General features: G+C 37.8%; 2 protein-coding genes across 4 annotated transcripts; one reads left to right on the top strand and one right to left on the bottom strand.

Annotated features, from left to right (window-relative positions):
- The first annotated feature begins 602 nt into the window (after positions 1-602).
- LOC121762482 (inactive tyrosine-protein kinase 7-like) lies at positions 603-3,471 on the top strand. The gene is made up of 3 exons (XM_042158365.1): positions 603-1,138; positions 1,255-2,344; positions 2,953-3,471. Exons 1-3 carry the CDS (start codon positions 756-758, stop codon positions 3,253-3,255), a joined length of 1,776 nt encoding a protein of 591 aa, XP_042014299.1. The 5' UTR covers positions 603-755; the 3' UTR covers positions 3,256-3,471.
- Positions 3,472-8,969: 5,498 nt separating this feature from the next.
- Positions 8,970-15,086, bottom strand: LOC121761904 (ubiquitin-activating enzyme E1 1-like). 3 transcript variants are annotated; one of them, XM_042157613.1, is made up of 7 exons: positions 14,939-15,086; positions 14,341-14,669; positions 13,677-13,894; positions 11,749-12,543; positions 10,373-11,241; positions 9,849-10,281; positions 8,970-9,743 (listed from the first exon to the last, which is right to left on the bottom strand). In XM_042157613.1, the coding sequence occupies exons 2-7, from the start codon at positions 14,651-14,653 to the stop codon at positions 9,147-9,149; spliced, it is 3,225 nt and encodes a 1,074-aa protein (XP_042013547.1). In that variant the 5' UTR covers positions 14,654-14,669; positions 14,939-15,086; the 3' UTR covers positions 8,970-9,146. The 3 variants fall into 3 exon arrangements, with proteins under 3 accessions (XP_042013547.1, XP_042013548.1, XP_042013546.1); XM_042157614.1 differs by having other exon boundaries at positions 14,341-14,666; XM_042157612.1 differs by lacking the exon at positions 14,939-15,086 and having other exon boundaries at positions 14,341-14,707.
- Positions 15,087-19,629: the final 4,543 nt, after the last annotated feature.

The following is a 19,629-nucleotide window of genomic DNA, read 5'->3' as shown; positions in this document are numbered from 1 at the left end:
ACTTGTTAGTTTTAAGTTTAAGAATGAGTTTTTATTTACTTTTAAATGCCTTATTCTATTTTCTTTAATACCAACAAATAAATTATTATGTGGGCTTAACTAACTACTCCAAATTGCAGTTGGGCCAATAACTGCGTTGTGTTTGCTGTTGAACTTCCAATAAATATAATTGTAGGAGTATATATTTATCAATGGATCCAAATCCAGTCCACAATATACTCTATTTTTTGAGACAACAGATTATCTTCTGTGCTCTGGCTTACCACTGTATCTGCTGCACCTGCACTTCACAGTTGTTTTACAGTACCACTACCTCTATCCAATCCATATCAATTCAAAGGTTTAATTACATAATTAATTTTATAAAAAATAGTTTATTCGAATTTCTTAAACATAAATTTAATAGTATAAATTTAATATTGTCATAAACGTAAAAGATATTGTTAATACTATATAAAGAAACACTAAACTGGGTGTACATGGGTAAAATTTCTGTAATATGATTACATACAACATAGATATAGTAAATTAAATACCTATATTTTAAAATAACAAATTATTTTGATTGAGTAAATCTAGCAGTATTATATGAATTTATGATTCATGTCAGACAGACGAGGAAAAACTGAATCAGCGTTTCAAATCTCTCTCTCTCGTGCTATTTTATTAAGAGCAGTGATTCGTGAAAAATCCGACTCTCTCTTTCTCTCTCTCCTCTTCTTCTCTCTATCTTTCTCTTTCCTCCGCTACCAGCCATGGCTGCAGCTCTGGAGTGCTGGTCGAGCCGGACGAGCACGGATGAAGACATATTGGAGCAAGTTCTGATGCGAACTAACGATAGATCAGAATACCTGCCGGAAAATAACTCTTCCTCCGCCGCTGCCGCCGTACGCGACTCCTCCGCCTTCCAGAAGCGGTTCCAGAGGCTGAGCCGCAACGTGTCGGAGGCGATTGCCTCATTGAAGAACACTCTAAACCTAGATTCTGCTCGCGAGATGCCGGCCTCGTCGCCGGCTACCTGCCGGAGGCAAGTGTGGGGGAGTGTGGTGCGGAGCCTGACGCAGTTGTACCCCGGCAGCCAGCTTCCGGAGAAATTGGTGTCGAATCTGAGGAAGCATTACGATTCTCTGCCGCTCAGGTGAAATTGATTCGCCTTTTTGTTTAATTTCGTCGTCGATTCCGTTTCCGTTTCACGATCGAAGTAGGTTTTGCAGATTAGGTTGAAAATGAATTGCGATTTCGTTTGATTGATAGCTATGCGCAAGCTGGTTTTGAGATGAAGGATGTGTTTCTGCACATCAAGTTGATTGAGCAAGCGGCGGCGGAGGACAATCCGGCGATTATCATTCAGGAGGTTTCCGATGAAGATACGAGCGCTGAGGGCGCTGCTTTCAAGCTTACGTTTGCATGTAACTCCGCAATTTCGTGGCCGGCAATGTCCGGAGCGCTCGACAGCTCGTCGATTTGCTGCAAAAAGCTGCAGATCTTTGAGAAGAAGGGGTGCACTTTGGGGATTGTTGTGCTGATTGTTCAAACAGGGAAGGAGAAAATGTTCAAAACTCGGATCGAGAATGCACTTAGATTAGCCTCGAAGAAGCCTAAAAACAATCCAATTAAGCTCCCTTTCGGCCTCTGTGGATGCCAAGAGGAGAGCACTAGGGGGAAAGAATTCGGGGAGATCGAAGAGGATTGTGGTGGTGATGGGAGTAACAGGAGTGGAGGAGAGAATTCGGACTCGAAACTTCAGTTTGAGTTGCCACTACCTGATGATTCGATTGTTGTTTCTGTGGATGAATGGCAGACTGTGGTTTCTGGCCGTGATGAGATCGGGAGGTGGTTTCTGAACTACGATGCAGTTGAGATTGGAGATCAGGCTGGGCCGGGCACGTTCAAGGCGGTGTATAAGGGCAAGAAAGTTAGGATCGAGAAGCTCAAGGGGTGTGACAAAGGAAATGCCTATGAGTTTGAGTGTAGGAAGGATTTGTTGGAGTTGATGACATGTGGGCACAAGAACATCCTGCAGTTTCATGGAGTTTGTGTAGACGATGATCATGGTTTGTGCATCGTGACTAAGTTGATGGAAGGAGGAACTGTCCATGACTTGATTATGAAGAGCAAGAAGATTCAGATCAAAGAGATTCTACGCATTGTCACTGATGTTGCTGAGGGAATTAAGTTCATGAATGATCATGGAATCGCGTATAGAGACTTGAATACACAGAGGATCTTGTTAGATAAATGCGGGAATGCTTGCTTGGGTGATATGGGAATAGTCTCTGCCTGCAAGAGTGTTGGTGACGCTATGGAGTATGAAACTGATGGTTATAGGTGGCTTGCTCCGGAGGTCCGTTTTCACTATTCAAATTCGTAGTCTGTTAGTTGTTAATTGTTAATTGTTATGCATGTTCTTATATACTAGTACTACTGGTTTCACTATTCAAATTCGTAGTCTGTTAGTTGTTAATTGTTAATTGTTAATTGTTATGCATGTTCTTATATACTAGTACTACTAGATTGCATAAAAGATTGAATTGATCTTACAAATTGATAGGCACCACCCTATATTCAAAAGGTGAAGCAGATGTTATATAGCCTTTGCGAGCGATTTTTATAGAGTGGAGTTTGGTTAGGGCTATCATTTGTTGTGCTAACATGATGATTAATAGCATAGAATAAGCTTTTTGATTTCTCCCTGTGTGTGGCAGATGCATCTAGTTTGAGTCTATGGCATTTACAGCTTTATGTTGTTTTTCCCAAATGAATAGTTTTACAACTCAGATGATTGAGTTGTGTCTCATGATGTTTTTAGGTACTGATTTTTTTATTTATACTACTATAGTTCCAAGCATGATTACTAATGATGAATCTATGAAATTCATGAACCATCTTGTTTAAAATATGTTGGTAATCACATTTGTATATCTAAGTAGACTTTTTCGTACGTGCAAACAGATAATTGCTGGCGATCCAGAAAACGTGACAGAAACTTGGATGAGTAATGCATATAGTTTTGGGATGGTGATATGGGAGATGGTGACAGGTGAGATAGCATACTCTGCTTATTCACCGGTGCAGGCTGCAGTCGGGATAGCCGCGTGCGGGCTTAGGCCCGACATCCCCGACTCCTGCCCGCAGCTCCTTCGGTCACTGATGCTCAAATGCTGGAACAACTGCCCCTCAAAACGTCCACAGTTCTCTGACATCATATCAACCCTATCGCGCTTCAACAACAACAACGCGAATACATCCAAGTAGTAAGTCTCTCGGGTGAATCCCACACGTTCTTGTACTAAATAAACAAAGCTCAAAAAAAGAAATCGCCCCAAATATAAATGAAAATACTTTAACAAAATCACAATGCAGACATGATTGTAGGCATTGTGAGCTACTTTATGGACCAGATGTGCTTAGGTTTTGATTTATGTCTTGATCGTGGGTAGTTGAAGGGGATAAAATTTGCTAGTTTTTGTCTGCCAATATAGTTGAACCTAATCCACCCCCATCCCTTTAGGCTTTATGTCACATTTTGGTTTAGCTTTTGAGGTTTTTCCCCTCTCTTGTTTGCGTGATTATTGCGTCGGTGGAGTCGAGGGTAAAACTAATGATGTCATTATTATACACTGACATGTTCTCATGAGGTATGGGGAAAGATTGATTGCAAATTCATAGCAATATTTAGGCCATCCACAATAGGAATAGTCCAGCAATAGCCCAGCCATAGCCTAGCCACAAACTCCTCCGGCCACATCATCAACACTAAAAATCCTCCTGTCACATCATAAATAGTCTAGCCCAGTCATAGCCTAGCCACATCACTCAAAATTATATAAATCAAATAATTAACAATCACACAAAATACGCAATTTAATTTACGAGACATATACGAGAAAATTCAATAATATTATTAAAATTTTAAAAGTACATTAATTAAAAAAAATTACATAATTAATAAAAAAAACTATTGCCGTGCAGTCCTCCGCGCCCATAACTCTTCAATTAAATTCTTTTGGAGTCGAATATGAGCCTCCGTTTGGCGCATGTCGGCATGTGCTTGGAGGCGGCCGTCTTCATCGTGAGGTACCCCACTCCGTACGTTGGGGGCGGTCACGCCGTGGCTTGGACCGGCTTCATTATCATCGTTGGCCCAAGTGGTGCGAATGAAAATGACGGGCAAGTCGCGTATATATAGTGTTTCGGAAACAAAAAAAAAATTAAAAATTCGCGCTAGGCGGTGCGCTAGGCGATCCGGACGCTGCAATAGCGCCTAGCGGATCGCCTAGCGCACCGCCGAGCGCTAGGCGGTTTTTTTTCGCAAAAATCGCTGGGCGGCTGCAATAGACCGCCTAGCGCCGGCGCTCGGCTAGGCGGTGCGCTAGGTGCTATTGTGGATGCTCTTAGTGGGTGAATGTGAACAGTCAACCGCAATTCTGAAAGTGGGATTGAAAACTAAAATAAATGAAATTTGAAGGACATTGTTTTGTATATCGGCACACTTTGTTAAATTTTGTCAAAGATTCGTTTAAGCATTTTTAGACAATGAAAAAGATATTATATTCTGACAAGAAGCAGCATAAGCTGACCTTTTAGTATGCGCACAACTATAGTCTATATGAACTGTATGTAAATTGTAAGGCTAAAAGGGTTAAGTATGAGAATTAGTCCAATTAATTATGATGCAGAAGATGCACATGTCTACATGTGCGTGTTTTTTAATTAAATTGTAAGATTAAACATTTGATTTTCGTATTACTTTTCACACTTTGTCTAGATTGGAATTTTCTTCGTTACATTTTAATTCAAGCACTAGAGATGTGTACAAAACACAGTAAACAAAAAATATGGAATAAAAAAAAGGCTGGTGTCAAATTTGGGTCTATCACAAAGATTTTCATAAAATATAATCCCTTAGTAATAGATTTTCATAAAATATAATCACAAAGATTAATAATATCACACTCAACTTGGAATATGTACCAAGTAGATGGCGAATCACAAACTCCAGTTTTGGGTCTATCACAAAGATTATCATCAATTTAATTATTATATGCTTTTATATAGAATGATGAGTACCATGTATGTTTTCCTACTCTTGTAGACAATACAATGAAATGTACTGTACTTCGTAATCCCACTTACTTTAGATTGATTTGTATTTTAATAATGAAGCATAATTATTGTATGGCCCATGATATAGCATGTGGCTCATAAAAAGAGACTGTCCTAAGCTCATCATTATTAACTATAAGAAACAAAAATAGTGTCATTAAGCATAATCATAGGTTTATTAAAAACTAGCACCGTCTTATTTGACAATTCTACCCCTACAAACACACAGATTTTATAGATTACGCAAATGAATTTGATAGCCGGGTTTAATCAATCCATTATGCAGTCATAATATGATTGGCCTTAGATAATGTATCATAGTAATCCCTCGGTTTCACGTTAATGGAGTTATGGAGTATTTTTTCAGGATGTTCCTATATAGAGTTATTTTTATTTTTAGCAAAAGGAGAGTAGTATATTTTTTCTCTTTATTTACTCTTTCACTTATTTAATTCTCTATTCAACTCCCCTACTTTATTTTCTCTCTTATTTTAATCTATTTACTTACATAAATTAATTATACATCTATTTCCTCCGTCCCAAGTTAATTGAGGCGTTTCTTAAAATTTGTGTTTAATATATATAGTATAAGTTTTAAGTTTAAGATTAAATTTATATCTATTTTTAGATATTTTTTTTTTGTTTTCTTTAGTACTCCTAGTATCCGTTCACAAAAAATAGTCTTATTTTGCTTTTTTGGTTGTCAATAAAAAATAGTCATATTTCAAAAACAGAAACTTTATTTTATACTTTACACACTTTTTTCCTCATCTTTCTTACTTTTTTCCTCTCTCTTATTTTATCTATTTTTTCTCCTCTTATCTCTCTTACCTTACCAATTTTTCATTAAAACTTATGCCTTCTACAAATGAGACTATTTTTAGTAGGCAAATGGAGTAATATTGTTGTGTGATAGTCACAATAATATTAGTATATTACTATATTTCATAAATATAATTAAAATTTATATATTCAAATAAATTTAATATCAATAAAAATTCTCAATTGAATCCCCAATTGCTTTAAGTTCAAATTAGTTGAGATTTCAATTATTCAATTGAACATAATTTCCAAATGAATCCAAGATCCACCAATTTTTAGGATCGTTTGAAATTCTCAACTCAGTACTAAGATAATTGAAACATTCAATTGTTCAACTACGTATGGATCTTACATTAACTGTTGTGTGATAAAATAAATTTTAGATCAATTAAAATAAATATAATTTAAATTTACATATTAAAATAAATTTTAGATCAATTAAATATCTCAATTATACCCCCAACTGTTATAAATAGTCTATTGAGATTTCAATTATTCAATTGAACATGATTTTCAAATGAATCCAAGAACCACCAATTTTTGTTTTGAAATTCTCAATTCAGTACTATGATCAATTGAAACATTCAATTGTTCAACTACATATGGATCTTACATTAATTAAAAAGTTAAATTAATACACATGCCTAAATTTAAAACAAAGTTGCTGGACATTAAATGATTTTTTTTTTTTTAATTATTGTTGAGGGAAAAATTTAAAAAAAATCTTTTAGGAAAACTCTAGAAAATCTAAAAGTTTAAAGGAAATTCAAGAAAATCTCAAAAGCTTGTGTATATATAGACAAATTATTTCTAATCAAACGATAATATTTTGACACTCAATGTTTTTTGCCACGGGACATTTCCGATGAATACGCCACCTTAAAGTTAAAAAAAATTAATTTAAAGGAAAAACTCAAAGTTCATGTATTTCAGTTTAAAAATAAAAATTTGAATAAGAAACTAAAAAGATATTAATAATTCGTGTGGTAAAAAACAATTCTTTCCAATATATATTTTGATGTTATCAACAAATTGAAAATATTGAAATAAAAAACTAATTAGAATATCCTCAAAACTCATGGAAAATCTAAGAAATTAAAAAGAAATAAATTGTAGTTAAAATAGTCTCATGGATATTTTAACAAAACAAGATATGCTCGAGCCTATTGACGTGCAAGCTAAAGTACAACAGCCAAAACGTCCAACATAAAACACAAAAAACAGGCAAGACAAAAGCTAACCACCGATCTACTGCCAACATTGAAACACACCCATAACCAACCAGAGAAAAAAAAAGAGAGAAGAACTAGCCGGGAGAGCACAACACCCACGAGAAATACAGAGAAGAACTAGCAGAGAGAGCACAACACCCACGAGAGACACCCTGATACGATCTCGATGAGCAGCGGGTGGGAATGGTGGCTGTGTGCAGGAGGAATTCCGATCGGACAGCAGATGAACGACTAGGGTTAAAGAGAAATAATAAAAGGATTCATTAGAAAATAAGAATACAAATCAAATATAGAAAATATATGTAAATCCCTATAAAATCTAAAGTGAATTAAGTCTATCGAACTCTAAAGTGAATTAAGTCTATAACTCCCCACCTGGATCAAATGCACACGCCCACAGCACACTGTTAATCATGGATCAGACCTTGTATACTAGAACACGCCCACGATCAGGCCTTGTATACTAGAACAACACCATGATTCCATTATGCATGTGAATATAATGTGGGATACTGAACTCTTGGAAACGTCTATTCGATAGTCTTTTAATTAGAATCTGAGTGAACCATTATGCATGTGAATATAATGTGGAATACTGAATTCTTGGAGTTAGCCATTGTTGCTTCAATACGTCTATTCGATACGCTTTTAGATAGAATCTGAGTGAAATTCTCCCAGCAGGAAACATATATACTCTTCCATTAAATTCTCTACATAAAAACTCTTTTTAACACCAGCCTTTATCTCCAACTTCCGATGTGTTGGATCAATACGATCACCAATCTTGTCATTATGCACCATATTTTTTCCAGCCATTGCCTCAACAAGCACCTGGGGCGACTCCTCGTGATTCTTAACGATCTCTTCAAGGTCATTTGGAACATCAAGAGTAGCACCATCATTGAGAACAATGTTGTTGGGGACATCGGTTATGTTGTTTTGTGTATTGCATGAAAGTAAAAAACGTGAAAAATAAAAGGAGTTTTGATATTTCTTCATTGATTAATTGATTATGAAATATCAAATCTAATCTTAACAAACTAAGTAAATAAATCACAAAAGATACTAACTACTTATACATTAATTATTAACTAAAATTATGCTTACAATATATGAATATATCATACGTATTATACCAAAGGCATAAGCCACCAAAAGAGAGTTCCCAAGATCTAGACATGAATAAAAAAAGCAAGGTCAAGCATAAGATCAGCTCTGCTCATCTTTCGGTCGTTTTCTTGAATTCTTCTTTGGCTTTTCAACTGGAGCTCTGGTCCCTTTGTTGATGGAGAAGACGATTAATTCTACATAAGAGTACAGAAAATGAAGACCTCATGTGCGTTAGCAAATATTTGATCTTCGTCACATTGATTATGTAGCATTTGAATTGTAATTTAAAATAAAATAATTAAAAAGGAAATTAAACATCATATGATAAATATAAATTTAATGTTTATTTTACAATAAATTAAAATATAATAATAACCAATTTAATACAAAAGTATACAAAATTAATTCAATTGTATTACATAAAGAATACATATAATTTTCACCTCAAAAAAATATCCAATTAATATTCAATAATTATGGAATAAAGAGTCAACTATAACTAAATCTCCATATCAGCACACATCTAATTGATGTTACCGGAACTATTCATTTTACCGTGACATCAAATACTCCTTTTTCAAGGATCTTGTGTAAGTATAACTGATTTCCATATACTTAAGTTTAATAGTAGTAGAAGTTATAATTTCCACAAGAGAGAACCTACCAATCAATAAGGCACCTATGAGACTACAAAGCAAATGCAAAAAATCAAATTTAGCACCCAAAAAGAGCCGTGACAAAGAACAAGTCAAGTTCTCAAATTCACTCCACTTTATGATAAGAGTCTCTAAATGGTCATGATATGCTGTCTTTCATATAACTTAATACCAGAAGGGAAGGGAGTTCAAAGGATGAAGGTCCTAGTTTTGTGAGCGATCAGCGGAAGTAGATGGATATTTGGGGAATATCAACATCATTGTCGTCTTCATCCTCGCATGCCACAACAACGTCCACGTGGTTGTGGTATGGTGGCAGCTCTACCTTGGCTACATCCCGTACAAGGTCGGAGATCTTCTTGTCCATCCGGTCCTTGTGTCGAGGGAACATGCTGTTGTAGAGCAGGCAACTTCCAAAAGAAATGCTGTAGGCGTTCAGTCCTTTGTCAGAAAGCCATTTGAGCAGTTCCCTCAAAGTTGGATTGTTCTTTACGATCCATCTGTCCCACACTGTCCAGCTCATGCTCTGATGCTTAACAACCTTGGGAGCCACTGGTTCTGCTATGGAGAATAGCGGGAGAGCAAGGTTGGCAAATGTGTTGCGATAATCTTCTACCTTGTGGGACCCATCGATTACTTTGTATAGCTCGAGGCACACCAAGCCGGTGGCCATTGCTGTGGAAGTTGCAATGGCTGGAATGATCCTCCCAGCAATGAATTTGGCTTTCAGCTTGTCCACTTCAGGAATCCTATAATTTCTTGCCCTCATGTTTGCAAGTGCTGCAATCAGGTCCATGTGATAGTTGGTGTCGTCGTCCTACACAAATACACAGCAACATTAGAGAGAAAGTAGATGAATAGATAGATAAAAACCGTTCTTAGCAGCATTGTTAAATTTGCACTAACGAGACAAGATGCAAACCTTCTCAAATTGGATCGGTTTCATCCTGAAGTTTGGTGGTAATGCCTGGCAACATTTCTCAAGCTTCACAATTAAATCGTTAATAACAGCAGCATCATCCACGGAAGCAGTAGCAAGACTAGTAGCTTTCTCATCAGTTACAATTTTTGCATCATTTCTAGGCTGGAAATCAGGGACAATGACTTGATCAACAGCCTCTGACAGTTTCTTTGGGTTCTTCACCCAGTCAGGTATAGGGACGCCGAATGTCTCGGCTCGCAGGATGGATCCAGCCATAATAAAGTGAAGATGGCTGGGATCAGAGGTAGAAAACTGCAGGGGACGAGGAAACCTCTTTGGGGCTGACCAGAAAGGTGCACCAGTGCTGGTTGCAGCATCCTCAGGGAAGGTGAAAGCTAACTGCTTCACCCTATTTGCAAAATAGTCTTCAAACCTGCCAATGGACAGAAAATTCATTTAAGCATATCAACAGGGAAGTTAGCAACATAAATCCAACCCAAAAGGAGAATTTAAAAGAGATTTACTTTAGACGAGCCCACAAAATACAATCTTGGAAAGATTCACATCGCTCCCTGTCAAGACACTCAATTACACGTTCCAAGTTGTCCCTTGCTTGAGCATCACCAGCATTTCTCATTGCAGAGGCATACTCAGCAGGATTAGATAGATATGCATTCACTTCAGCTGGTGTCTTTTCTAGCAATCCCTCAAATTCTGACCTGGCCCATGTCAAACAGTGATCAATATTGTGCGGGAAGGAGTGCACAGTGCACATTGGTGCTTGTTTCTCTGGGGGATCACGGGAAGCACCATAGTTTTCCGTCAGGTGGGGAATGACCATTTGAGTATTACATTTGGCACCCAAAGTTCCAGACTCCAGAAGTGGTTTCTGGAAATATAAGCACCTCTGGTCAACATAAAGTCTGGCATTTACATTGTCTAGGGCATTGATCACAACACTTAGATTCTCCCAGAAAGCATCATGGAAAACATTCTCAGTCTCCGAGCCAACACGATTTTGTAAAGCTTCTATATGAAACTGAGGATTAATTGCCAAAGCAGCAGAAGCAGCAACAGTGGATTTCGGCTGCCCAATGTTCCAATCCCGGAAGAGGAATTGCCTGCTTAGGTTACTCTTCTCTATCACATCGTCATCAGTAATTGTCAGTTTTCCAGATGATCCACATGAAACTCCCATGAGAGCCAAATTTTTAAGAAATTCACAGCCTAGAGCACCAGATCCAACAACAAAAGTTTTTGCATCTTCTAATTTCTTTTGAAGCTTAGACCCAAACACTGAAATCTGGGCATCATAACGGCTATTCAAAGGCCGGAAGTCGCTGGGATCAATTGGCTCGGTAGGAAGGGATTCTACAGAGTCAAAGTAAAAGAACTGCAATAACATCACAACAAAAAAGTTTAGCTGTATTATATAATTTTTATGCCAGCTATGGTGTAACTACAGCAGAAATGGTGACAGTGATTGTGCGACTTAAAGTATGATAAAAGTTTTAATAATTACATAATGCATCAAAAAATAGACCTGAAGTTCACAAAAAGAGAATTAAGATAAAGCAAAACAATAACATCAACCCATACCATATACATACAAGAAGTGAATGCTGCAGTTTTAGCCTATATAGTGTCCAAGTCATGACTCATATCTAAAATAAGCAAGAACAAGATTTACAAGACCTCAGGCGGTCAGGCCACAGTGAGCAAGTTTTTGTTAAGAACTGCCGATAAGTCTTCTAATTGTTTTAAAAACTTCAAATCGGGACTCATTCTAAGCAGTAGGCCACAAGTTTCATTACTAATCTAGTCAAAAAAAAAGGGGAAACATAGAAAATACAATGAAAACAAGTTGAGAAAAGCTTTCAGCAAGAGAGAAATTAATAACCTGGAAAAGAGGATGAAACTTCCCAGAGCATGCCTTCATAACCTCCTGCCCGACAATGCCACCAAACATGGCAGCCATAGGATTCAGGACAGCTCTAGCACCAAAAGCAAAGTGTCTAAGAAGCTTAGGATTAATATCATCCAATTTGCCATCACCTTGGCTTTCATTCATGTTACTGGTTATAGATATCAACTTCTGTGCATCCTCTTCACAACCAGCAACCGGGTAGCGCCCCATTTCAGACACAAACTTATCTAATGCTTGGAATGCCAAATGCAGAAGAGGAGGTCTGTCAAACTTGGAGAAATCAGAAAGAAGGAAATCACCAGTATCTTTTAATGCCTCCTTCATCGGCTTGAAGTTCAGCACCTTGGGCTGTTTCACCTGAGTTACAATACCACCTCTCTCATATGCACCATAATTAGTTGTATCTTCTTCAAGGTTGAAGGAGTAAGGTCGTGCATTTTTTACTTTTCTTGGCTTTCCATCATTTAGTTCAGCCATTCCTCGGACTTCTGAGAATACAACCAGATCCCCATCCTGAAACTCAAGCCTTTCATCATCCACACATGCCACAAGAGCAGGGTTGTCGTTACTGATAGATGCAATAATTCCGGTATGAGCCTCTTCACCGTCGACATCGACTACAGTGAATGCAGGTCCAAAATCACAGAAAGCACTACCAAAAAGACCTCTTACTTCTGTCTTTATAAAAGCAATAGGTGGCTGATGATTATGACAGTAGTCACTGAACTCGATTGCGCTATCTAAACTGATATCAGTAAAAACCACAGCCTGCATAGGTAACATTTATCTTTATAAGAAATAACTGAAACATAATTATAATAATAATAATAATAATAATAATAATAATAATAATAATAATAATAATAATAATAATGTATGCATGGCAGTGGTGGATTGCAGGAAAGTTCAAAAGTAAACTTAAGCTTTTTTTCTGAATTCATTTGATGCCTAAAATAAAGCAAATGCCGAGCACAGAGTAGCTGTCCTATCAAGACATGGGTAAAACATTTTTCCTCCAACTTTAGAAAAACAAAAGCTTATAATTAGTAGAATTAACTGCACAGCATATATGGGATAGGACGGAAGAGAACATTCCTTCAGTTCTTCCAAATGTAGGGGTTATTGATATAAACAATTAGACATACTAGACCCATATTATGTTATGATAGTAACGGAAAGTAAACGTAAGCTTATCTTTATGATAACATATATGCATAAGACAATGTATTCTCTAACATTGTAGGTTTTTAGCTATTAGGTCAGCATGTTCCACTGCGATAATGAAAGTTTCCCTAAAACGTTTAGTTTTCCAATCAATGGATTGTTTAAGTAAATGAGACAACCATGTTATAAAGGAGTAGAGAAGTGTATGTAACTGTACTGAAACAATATGCACGGCAAAAGACAAAGTGAATCAACGGTTCTATTTCACGAGTAGATAAATTTGAATAAAGAGTACACATGTCAAGGAAAAGAAAGTACAGAAGATGTTTGTAGAAATGCACTTGAATATAATGTATATGAACAAATATTCAGTCACATGAATTTATTTTGGATTTTAACTGAATGGGAATTTATCATCATTAGTAGAAAAAAAAACTCTGATTAAAAACAATGAGATTACGTGGTGTTTGAACTTATCCCACTGAAGCCTCAGCCAGATGAAGTAACATATGCAATAACTCACATCAATAAGTACTTTATCTTATGCATGTTCAAAGCTAGCAAAAAGGCACACTTTTAGAGTTTGGAGAAGGTATAATACATAGCAAAATGAAAACCAAAAGCAAGTAAGCAACAAAGAGAGAGAGCCAGAGGGGGAGGGGGACTAGGTATGCACGGAATCAATGACGAAAAGTGCGGGGAACACAAAAAGAAATAAATTATACTAAAAGAATTACCTGAAAATCTGAAAGTTGTTCTTTAGTCAATTTTGTAGTCAAAGTGAGGACAGTCACAGCATTATTTAGTTCCTGTAGCTTCTGAACTGAAGCAAGTGCCCTGTTTTTACCTAAATCTTTTTCTGTGAATACAAAGTTACTAGACATATCCCATAACTCCACTGATCCTTCATCATGCAACGTCACAGACTTCACACCAGCAAGGATAAGGTTCTTAGCTGAAAGTGTTAAAAAGCATTGAGTTATAATTAGCCTCTCCCACATTATTCATCAAATAAGCATTCAAACACAAGTCAAGTTGTAATATGAGTATCATTTGGAAATAGACACTTCCACAAGCAAACACAAATATAAATCAGATCCTATGAGTAAATGCGTGAATTCTACTAAAAAATATCTCTTGACACATTCTCCTAGGTCATCAGGGACATGAGGACAGCCACACAGCAAGCATCTCCAGTAATAGCTAAATTAAAAGCAATAAAGGGAAAACCTAAGGAAAAAATCCCAAAGACAGTAACCGATTCAGAATAGCTTGAATAAACTAGTGCTGATTCCGAGATAGATTAAATCGAGCGTTCACAAATTCGATAAAGCTTGTGACAGCTAGTGAATAGCATCCAAGTATTGAGTATATCTGAGAGAGTTAGAAAAAAAATTATACCAATCTCAACTCCGAGGCCCTGCATTCCAGACACGAGAACATTTGAAGCAAACAGCCTCCGCATAGTCTCTCGCCCGTAGACAGCCAGCTGCCGGCTGTGGAGATCCTCATCAATATCACGCTGGGTTCCATTGTCAAACGCCATGTCGGTGACTGTCGGTTCGCTGCAGTTGCTGTTCCCTACACCGTCGCTGCTGTTCTTCGCCTGATTGCTTGAGTTTTCTGTAGAAGAAACCACGCGCTGCCTCTTGACACTATCGGAATCGCTAACGTTAACAGCCTCGCCTTCCCCTGCTCTCTTTCTAGGAAGCATATAGTGCAACAAGCTGCTGAAAACACGCCGAATCCCCATCGAAACGACCAAAATCAGCACAGAGTATATAATTATTTTTGGAAATTCAGGATCGATACGATTCTTCAAATATAACAACAGACTGGAAGAGATCGGAGATTGTAGGACTAGCGCAATCGTAATGAAAATTAAAGATAATATAAGGAGGCATCTTCCTAGGTTTTGAGAAGTCATTGGAAATCGATTGAAGAATATAAACAGTAAACCGATTCGAAACACAATAGATTAAGTAAAGAAAGAATTTACCGGTTGCAGCTTCGGAGAGGAAGGAATGAACCAGAGACGGAATGTTCGAGAGATATAGAGAGAGATGGGAAATGAAGAGGAAACGAGTGACTCGAGATACAACAGAGGGTTTTCTTGTATGTGAGGAGAGACTTTTAAAAGATTTAACTATTTTCAGCCACCATAATTAACTTTAAACTATCCTTGCCTAATTATACTAGTATCAATAAATTTACCGTGATAAAATGGAGTTCATTTATTACTTACTAGTTTTGTTAAAATAGTGATTAGTGAATAACTTTGGTTTATATTTTGAAAAGAGGCCAGATGGAATTCGAAATAATGACGCTGGTTGAATTTGTTAGTCGTTTTAATTTATCCACTAATTATTACTCTATAATGACGCTGGTTGAATTTGTTAGTCGTTTTAATTTATCCACTAATTATTACTCTAGTATTAATATTCTGAGTAGTTAATACTAAAAATAAAGATACTAATTTAATTTGGATGGGTGGTTTTTGGGTGTAATTCTTTTGTTATTCTAAAGTATAATTAATGTTTCATAAGTGTACTGGACTTTTTTTTTGTTCCGGCTTTGGGAGAGACTCATGAGGAGTCATGCGTCTCCCGTCAATGAAACGCATGACAGAGATAAGTTTTACAGAAAGACGCATGACTCTCATGCGTCTTTCAATTTTTCATTTTTTTAAAGACTCATTAGCGTCATGCGTCTTAGGGAGAGACACATCTCCATCATGCGTCGCTTGTTTTTTTTATTTTATAGACGACGCATGACCGTCATGCATCTTAGGGAGAGACGCATGAGGCTCATGCGTCTCTAATTTGCAAAAATCAGACGGGTATGTGTGGATTGCCATTCTAGTACTAAGCTTTTATGCGACAAATTCTTGCACGTCGGTGAGGATCATAAGAGCATCCACAATGAGACGGATGTCCCGGCGGACATCCCGACGGACTTCCCAAAAACGCCTCCTTCCACGTCATAAGGACATCTCACTGCACTGCCACGTCATAAGGACATCCACTACACAATGGTGGACATCCCCAAGGACATCCCGACGGACATTCACAAAAAACAATAAAAATCGGGACGTCCGTCGTGTCAACCCAATGGCGGACGTCCCGGAAAGCCGCGGAACTCTGGTGTCCGCAGCGGACGTCCATATCCGTATACATGCTGCCTAATGGCGGACGTCCGACACGCCGGTCCAACGTCCGCCGAGACATCCGCCATTGTGGATGCTCTAAAGAACCTCCGGGTATGTGTGGATTGCCATTCTAGTACTAAGCTTTTATCTCTCATATATGGAAGAGAGATTATAGTTAGAGATAGAACTAGGTTCCACCACTTCAACAATGGCAGCTGCTCTTGTTTGGACTACTGGTAGAAATTAATCTTTTTACTTATTTGGTGTTGTTCGTGAGATTCAAACTTAAATAGTAGTACTATATTTTAACCACAAACATCCATTTTTATAAATTATAGTCGTCCCTAATTCATCAATTATTACTCCTATGCTTGAAAGTACAAAACAGATTATTTTACTACTCCTACTATAAATTATACTACTTCAAATTAGCTTCATGCGTCGTATATAAAATAAAATAAAAAACAAGCGGACGCATGATGGAGATGCGTCTCTCCCTAAGACGCATGACGCTAATGAGTCTTTAAAAAATGAAAAATTGAAAGACGCATGAGAGTCATGCGTCTTTCTGTAAACGCATCTATGTCATGTGTTTCATTAACGGAAGACGCACGACCCTCATGCGTCTCTCCCAAAGCCGAAACAAAAAAAAAAGTCCAGTACACTTATGAAACATTAATTATACTCTAGAACAACAAAAGAATTACCCCGTGGTTTTAGCCATATAGGTCACTCAAACCTTTTATTTTATTGTGGTATTATTTTATTTATATCATATACTTTGCATGTATATTTATGAGGGTTAGAAAAATAGTGTAAAATGATGTTAGAAATCTGGAGTAGAGGTCTCCAAACCGAACCGAACCGGACGAACCGCCCGGAACCGTCACCGGCGGTTCCGAACCGGAACCGGAACCGTCACCGGCGGTTCGAATCGGGACCGGAACCGCCCGAACCGCAGGGCCGGTTCAGGTTTGCAGATTTTGAAGAACCGTAACCGGCGGTTCCGAACCGCCGGTCTCGCCGGAACCGCCGGTTCGGCGGTTCCCGACACCTCCCGACACCTTTTTAGGCCTACTTCCTAGCCTTTTCAGAAACCGCTCCCGCGGCCGCCGGTTTGGTCAGAAACCGTTGACGGAAACCGCCGGTTTCGGCCGAAAAACCGCCGGTTCCGGCGGTAAACCGGCGGTTCCAACGGTATTTTTAAAAATTTGAATTTTGAAATAGACGAAAAACCGCCGGTTTCCACCGAAAACCGGCGGTTCGGACGTTTTTTCAAAATTAATTTTTTTTAATCACAATTTTCCCCTATAAATACCACTCATCCTCTTCATTTCTAATCACCTCATTCTTGTGTTAATAAGAATTTCTCTCTCAATCTCAACTTCTCTATTCTCCATCCTCATTCTCTCAAGTTGTTTACGTTATTTGCGCTCATACTTTACTCTCACGTTGTTCACGTTATCATCTTCACACAATCACACTACTCTCTATTCTCCACTTTCAATTTCCATAAATATTTATATCATGTCTTCATCTCGTCGTGGTGGTGATCGGGGCAAGGGAATTGCCCAAGATCAAAGTCAAAGTGATACTCGTCGTCGACGTGCCCCTTCTAGAGTACAAGTTGCAGAAGAGGTGGGAAGGCTAGCCGCTCTTCGAGCTCAAGTAAGTTATAATATGTTTTAATTTTTTGTTAATTCATTTTTATTAAATTCATAATTTCATTTTTCAACATCAATGTGTCTATGTGTTTTATTTTTTTGTTAGTATTTTTACTTAGTTGTATAATTTTCGTAGGAGGAAGAAGATCGAAATGCGGCCTTGTTACTTGCCCTCGCCGACGACGACCAACAGGGGGGCATTCACATTCGGCTTCGCGTTTCGAGTACGATGTGAATCTATCGTCGGACGAAGGCGATGATGGATCGCATCAATTCCCCCTTCTAGCACCGGCCAAGTTGGCGACAATGATGAGGAGGAGGCCGATCCTCCTCCTTCCGTAGGACGACAAAAGAAAAAGATGCCTCCCAAGTTGAAATCTGAGATTTTCACCAAACATTTCAAGAAGGTCCCGGTGGTAATTTCAAATCCTAATGATCCGACCACTACCGTGGAGACAAGTGAGTTCAAAGCATATTGCAACTATTGCGATAAAGTCTATCCATTTGTTATCGGTGGGGGATATGGTACTCTCCATCGCCATTTGAAGTCAAAACACCCCGTGGAATATGGGCATACTAAGTCCCAAAGCCAAATAAACTTCCCCGCCGGCTCATCGTCTCAAACAGGTACGCCACTATTTAAATATGATCCGAAAAATGTTACCGATGCTATGGTAAGATGGGCGACAATGAAACAGTTGCCGTTCAATTTTTTTAATGACAAAAAATATGAAGTTAATATGCAAATCGCTTTTAATGTTGCTACAAAGAGAATTCCCCCCTCTACTGCTCAAAGATCTAACAACCGTCAGTTTTTTGACAAAAAACGAGAGGTTGGAAAATTCCTCTCCACCTTGGGGCACAAAGTTAATATTTGCTCCGATGTGTGGACGGATTCTTTCCAACGAAATTCTTACATGGGAATTTCATGTCATTTTATAGACAATAGTTGGTCTTTAAATAAACGTTTAATTGGTTTTAGACAATTTCCTTCCCCACACACCACACAAGCAATTGCATCTTTAATTATTCAAGTTTTGAATGAGTATGAGTTATGCAACAAGATATTTTCGGTTGGTTTTGATAACGCAACCGCTAACACCGCAAGTATAGCCGATTTAAATGCGGCTTGCTCCCCGGTGATAAGTGGTAAGTATTTTCACCAACGATGTACTTGTCATATTTTAAACTTATGTGTACAAGATGTTTTGTCTTTATGGCAAAGACATATTCAACCTATTACTACAATTGTATCCTTGATCCACTGGAAGCCTCAAATTGGCAAGGCGTGGAAGAAGTATTGCCACTCGAAGAAAATAAGGTACACAACTTTTACTTTAGACGTGTCTACTAGATGGAACTCCACATATGATATGTTGCAATCTACATTGGAGCATATAGAATATTTAGTTGATTTTTATAGAACTTACCCTGTTGATGATTTATATCTAACATCTTCTTGTTGGGATCAAAGCATGAGCTTGTTTAAGTTATTCAAAGGTTTTTGAAATGCCACTATTGAGTTATCGGGTGTGTATTATTGCACATCCGTTCGTGTCTTAGAACATTGCATGATCATATCACTTGGTTTTAAAACTACAATGAAAAATTCCACAAACAATCTTGAGTTAATGTGTGTTTTATATAATATGGTTGAAAAATGGCTCAAGTATTTCAACGAGATCCCCACGGTTTTTTTGCTTGCCAAAGTTTTGGATCCAAAGTGGAAACTAGTTGGTACTTTCAAAATTTTAGAATTTTATTACAACAATTTGGCTTCTATTGATCTTGAACCATCCCGAGCTTTGCAAACTGACGAGGACGACGACAAGTACATAAACCTAGCCCAAACATTCCAAATAAACATCCCCCACATCC

The sequence above is a fragment of the Salvia splendens genome, chromosome 13 (genome assembly GCF_004379255.2).
Source record: "Salvia splendens isolate huo1 chromosome 13, SspV2, whole genome shotgun sequence".
Lineage (NCBI taxonomy): Eukaryota > Viridiplantae > Streptophyta > Magnoliopsida > Lamiales > Lamiaceae > Salvia > Salvia splendens.
This window is presented reverse-complemented; position numbering and strand designations above follow the sequence as displayed.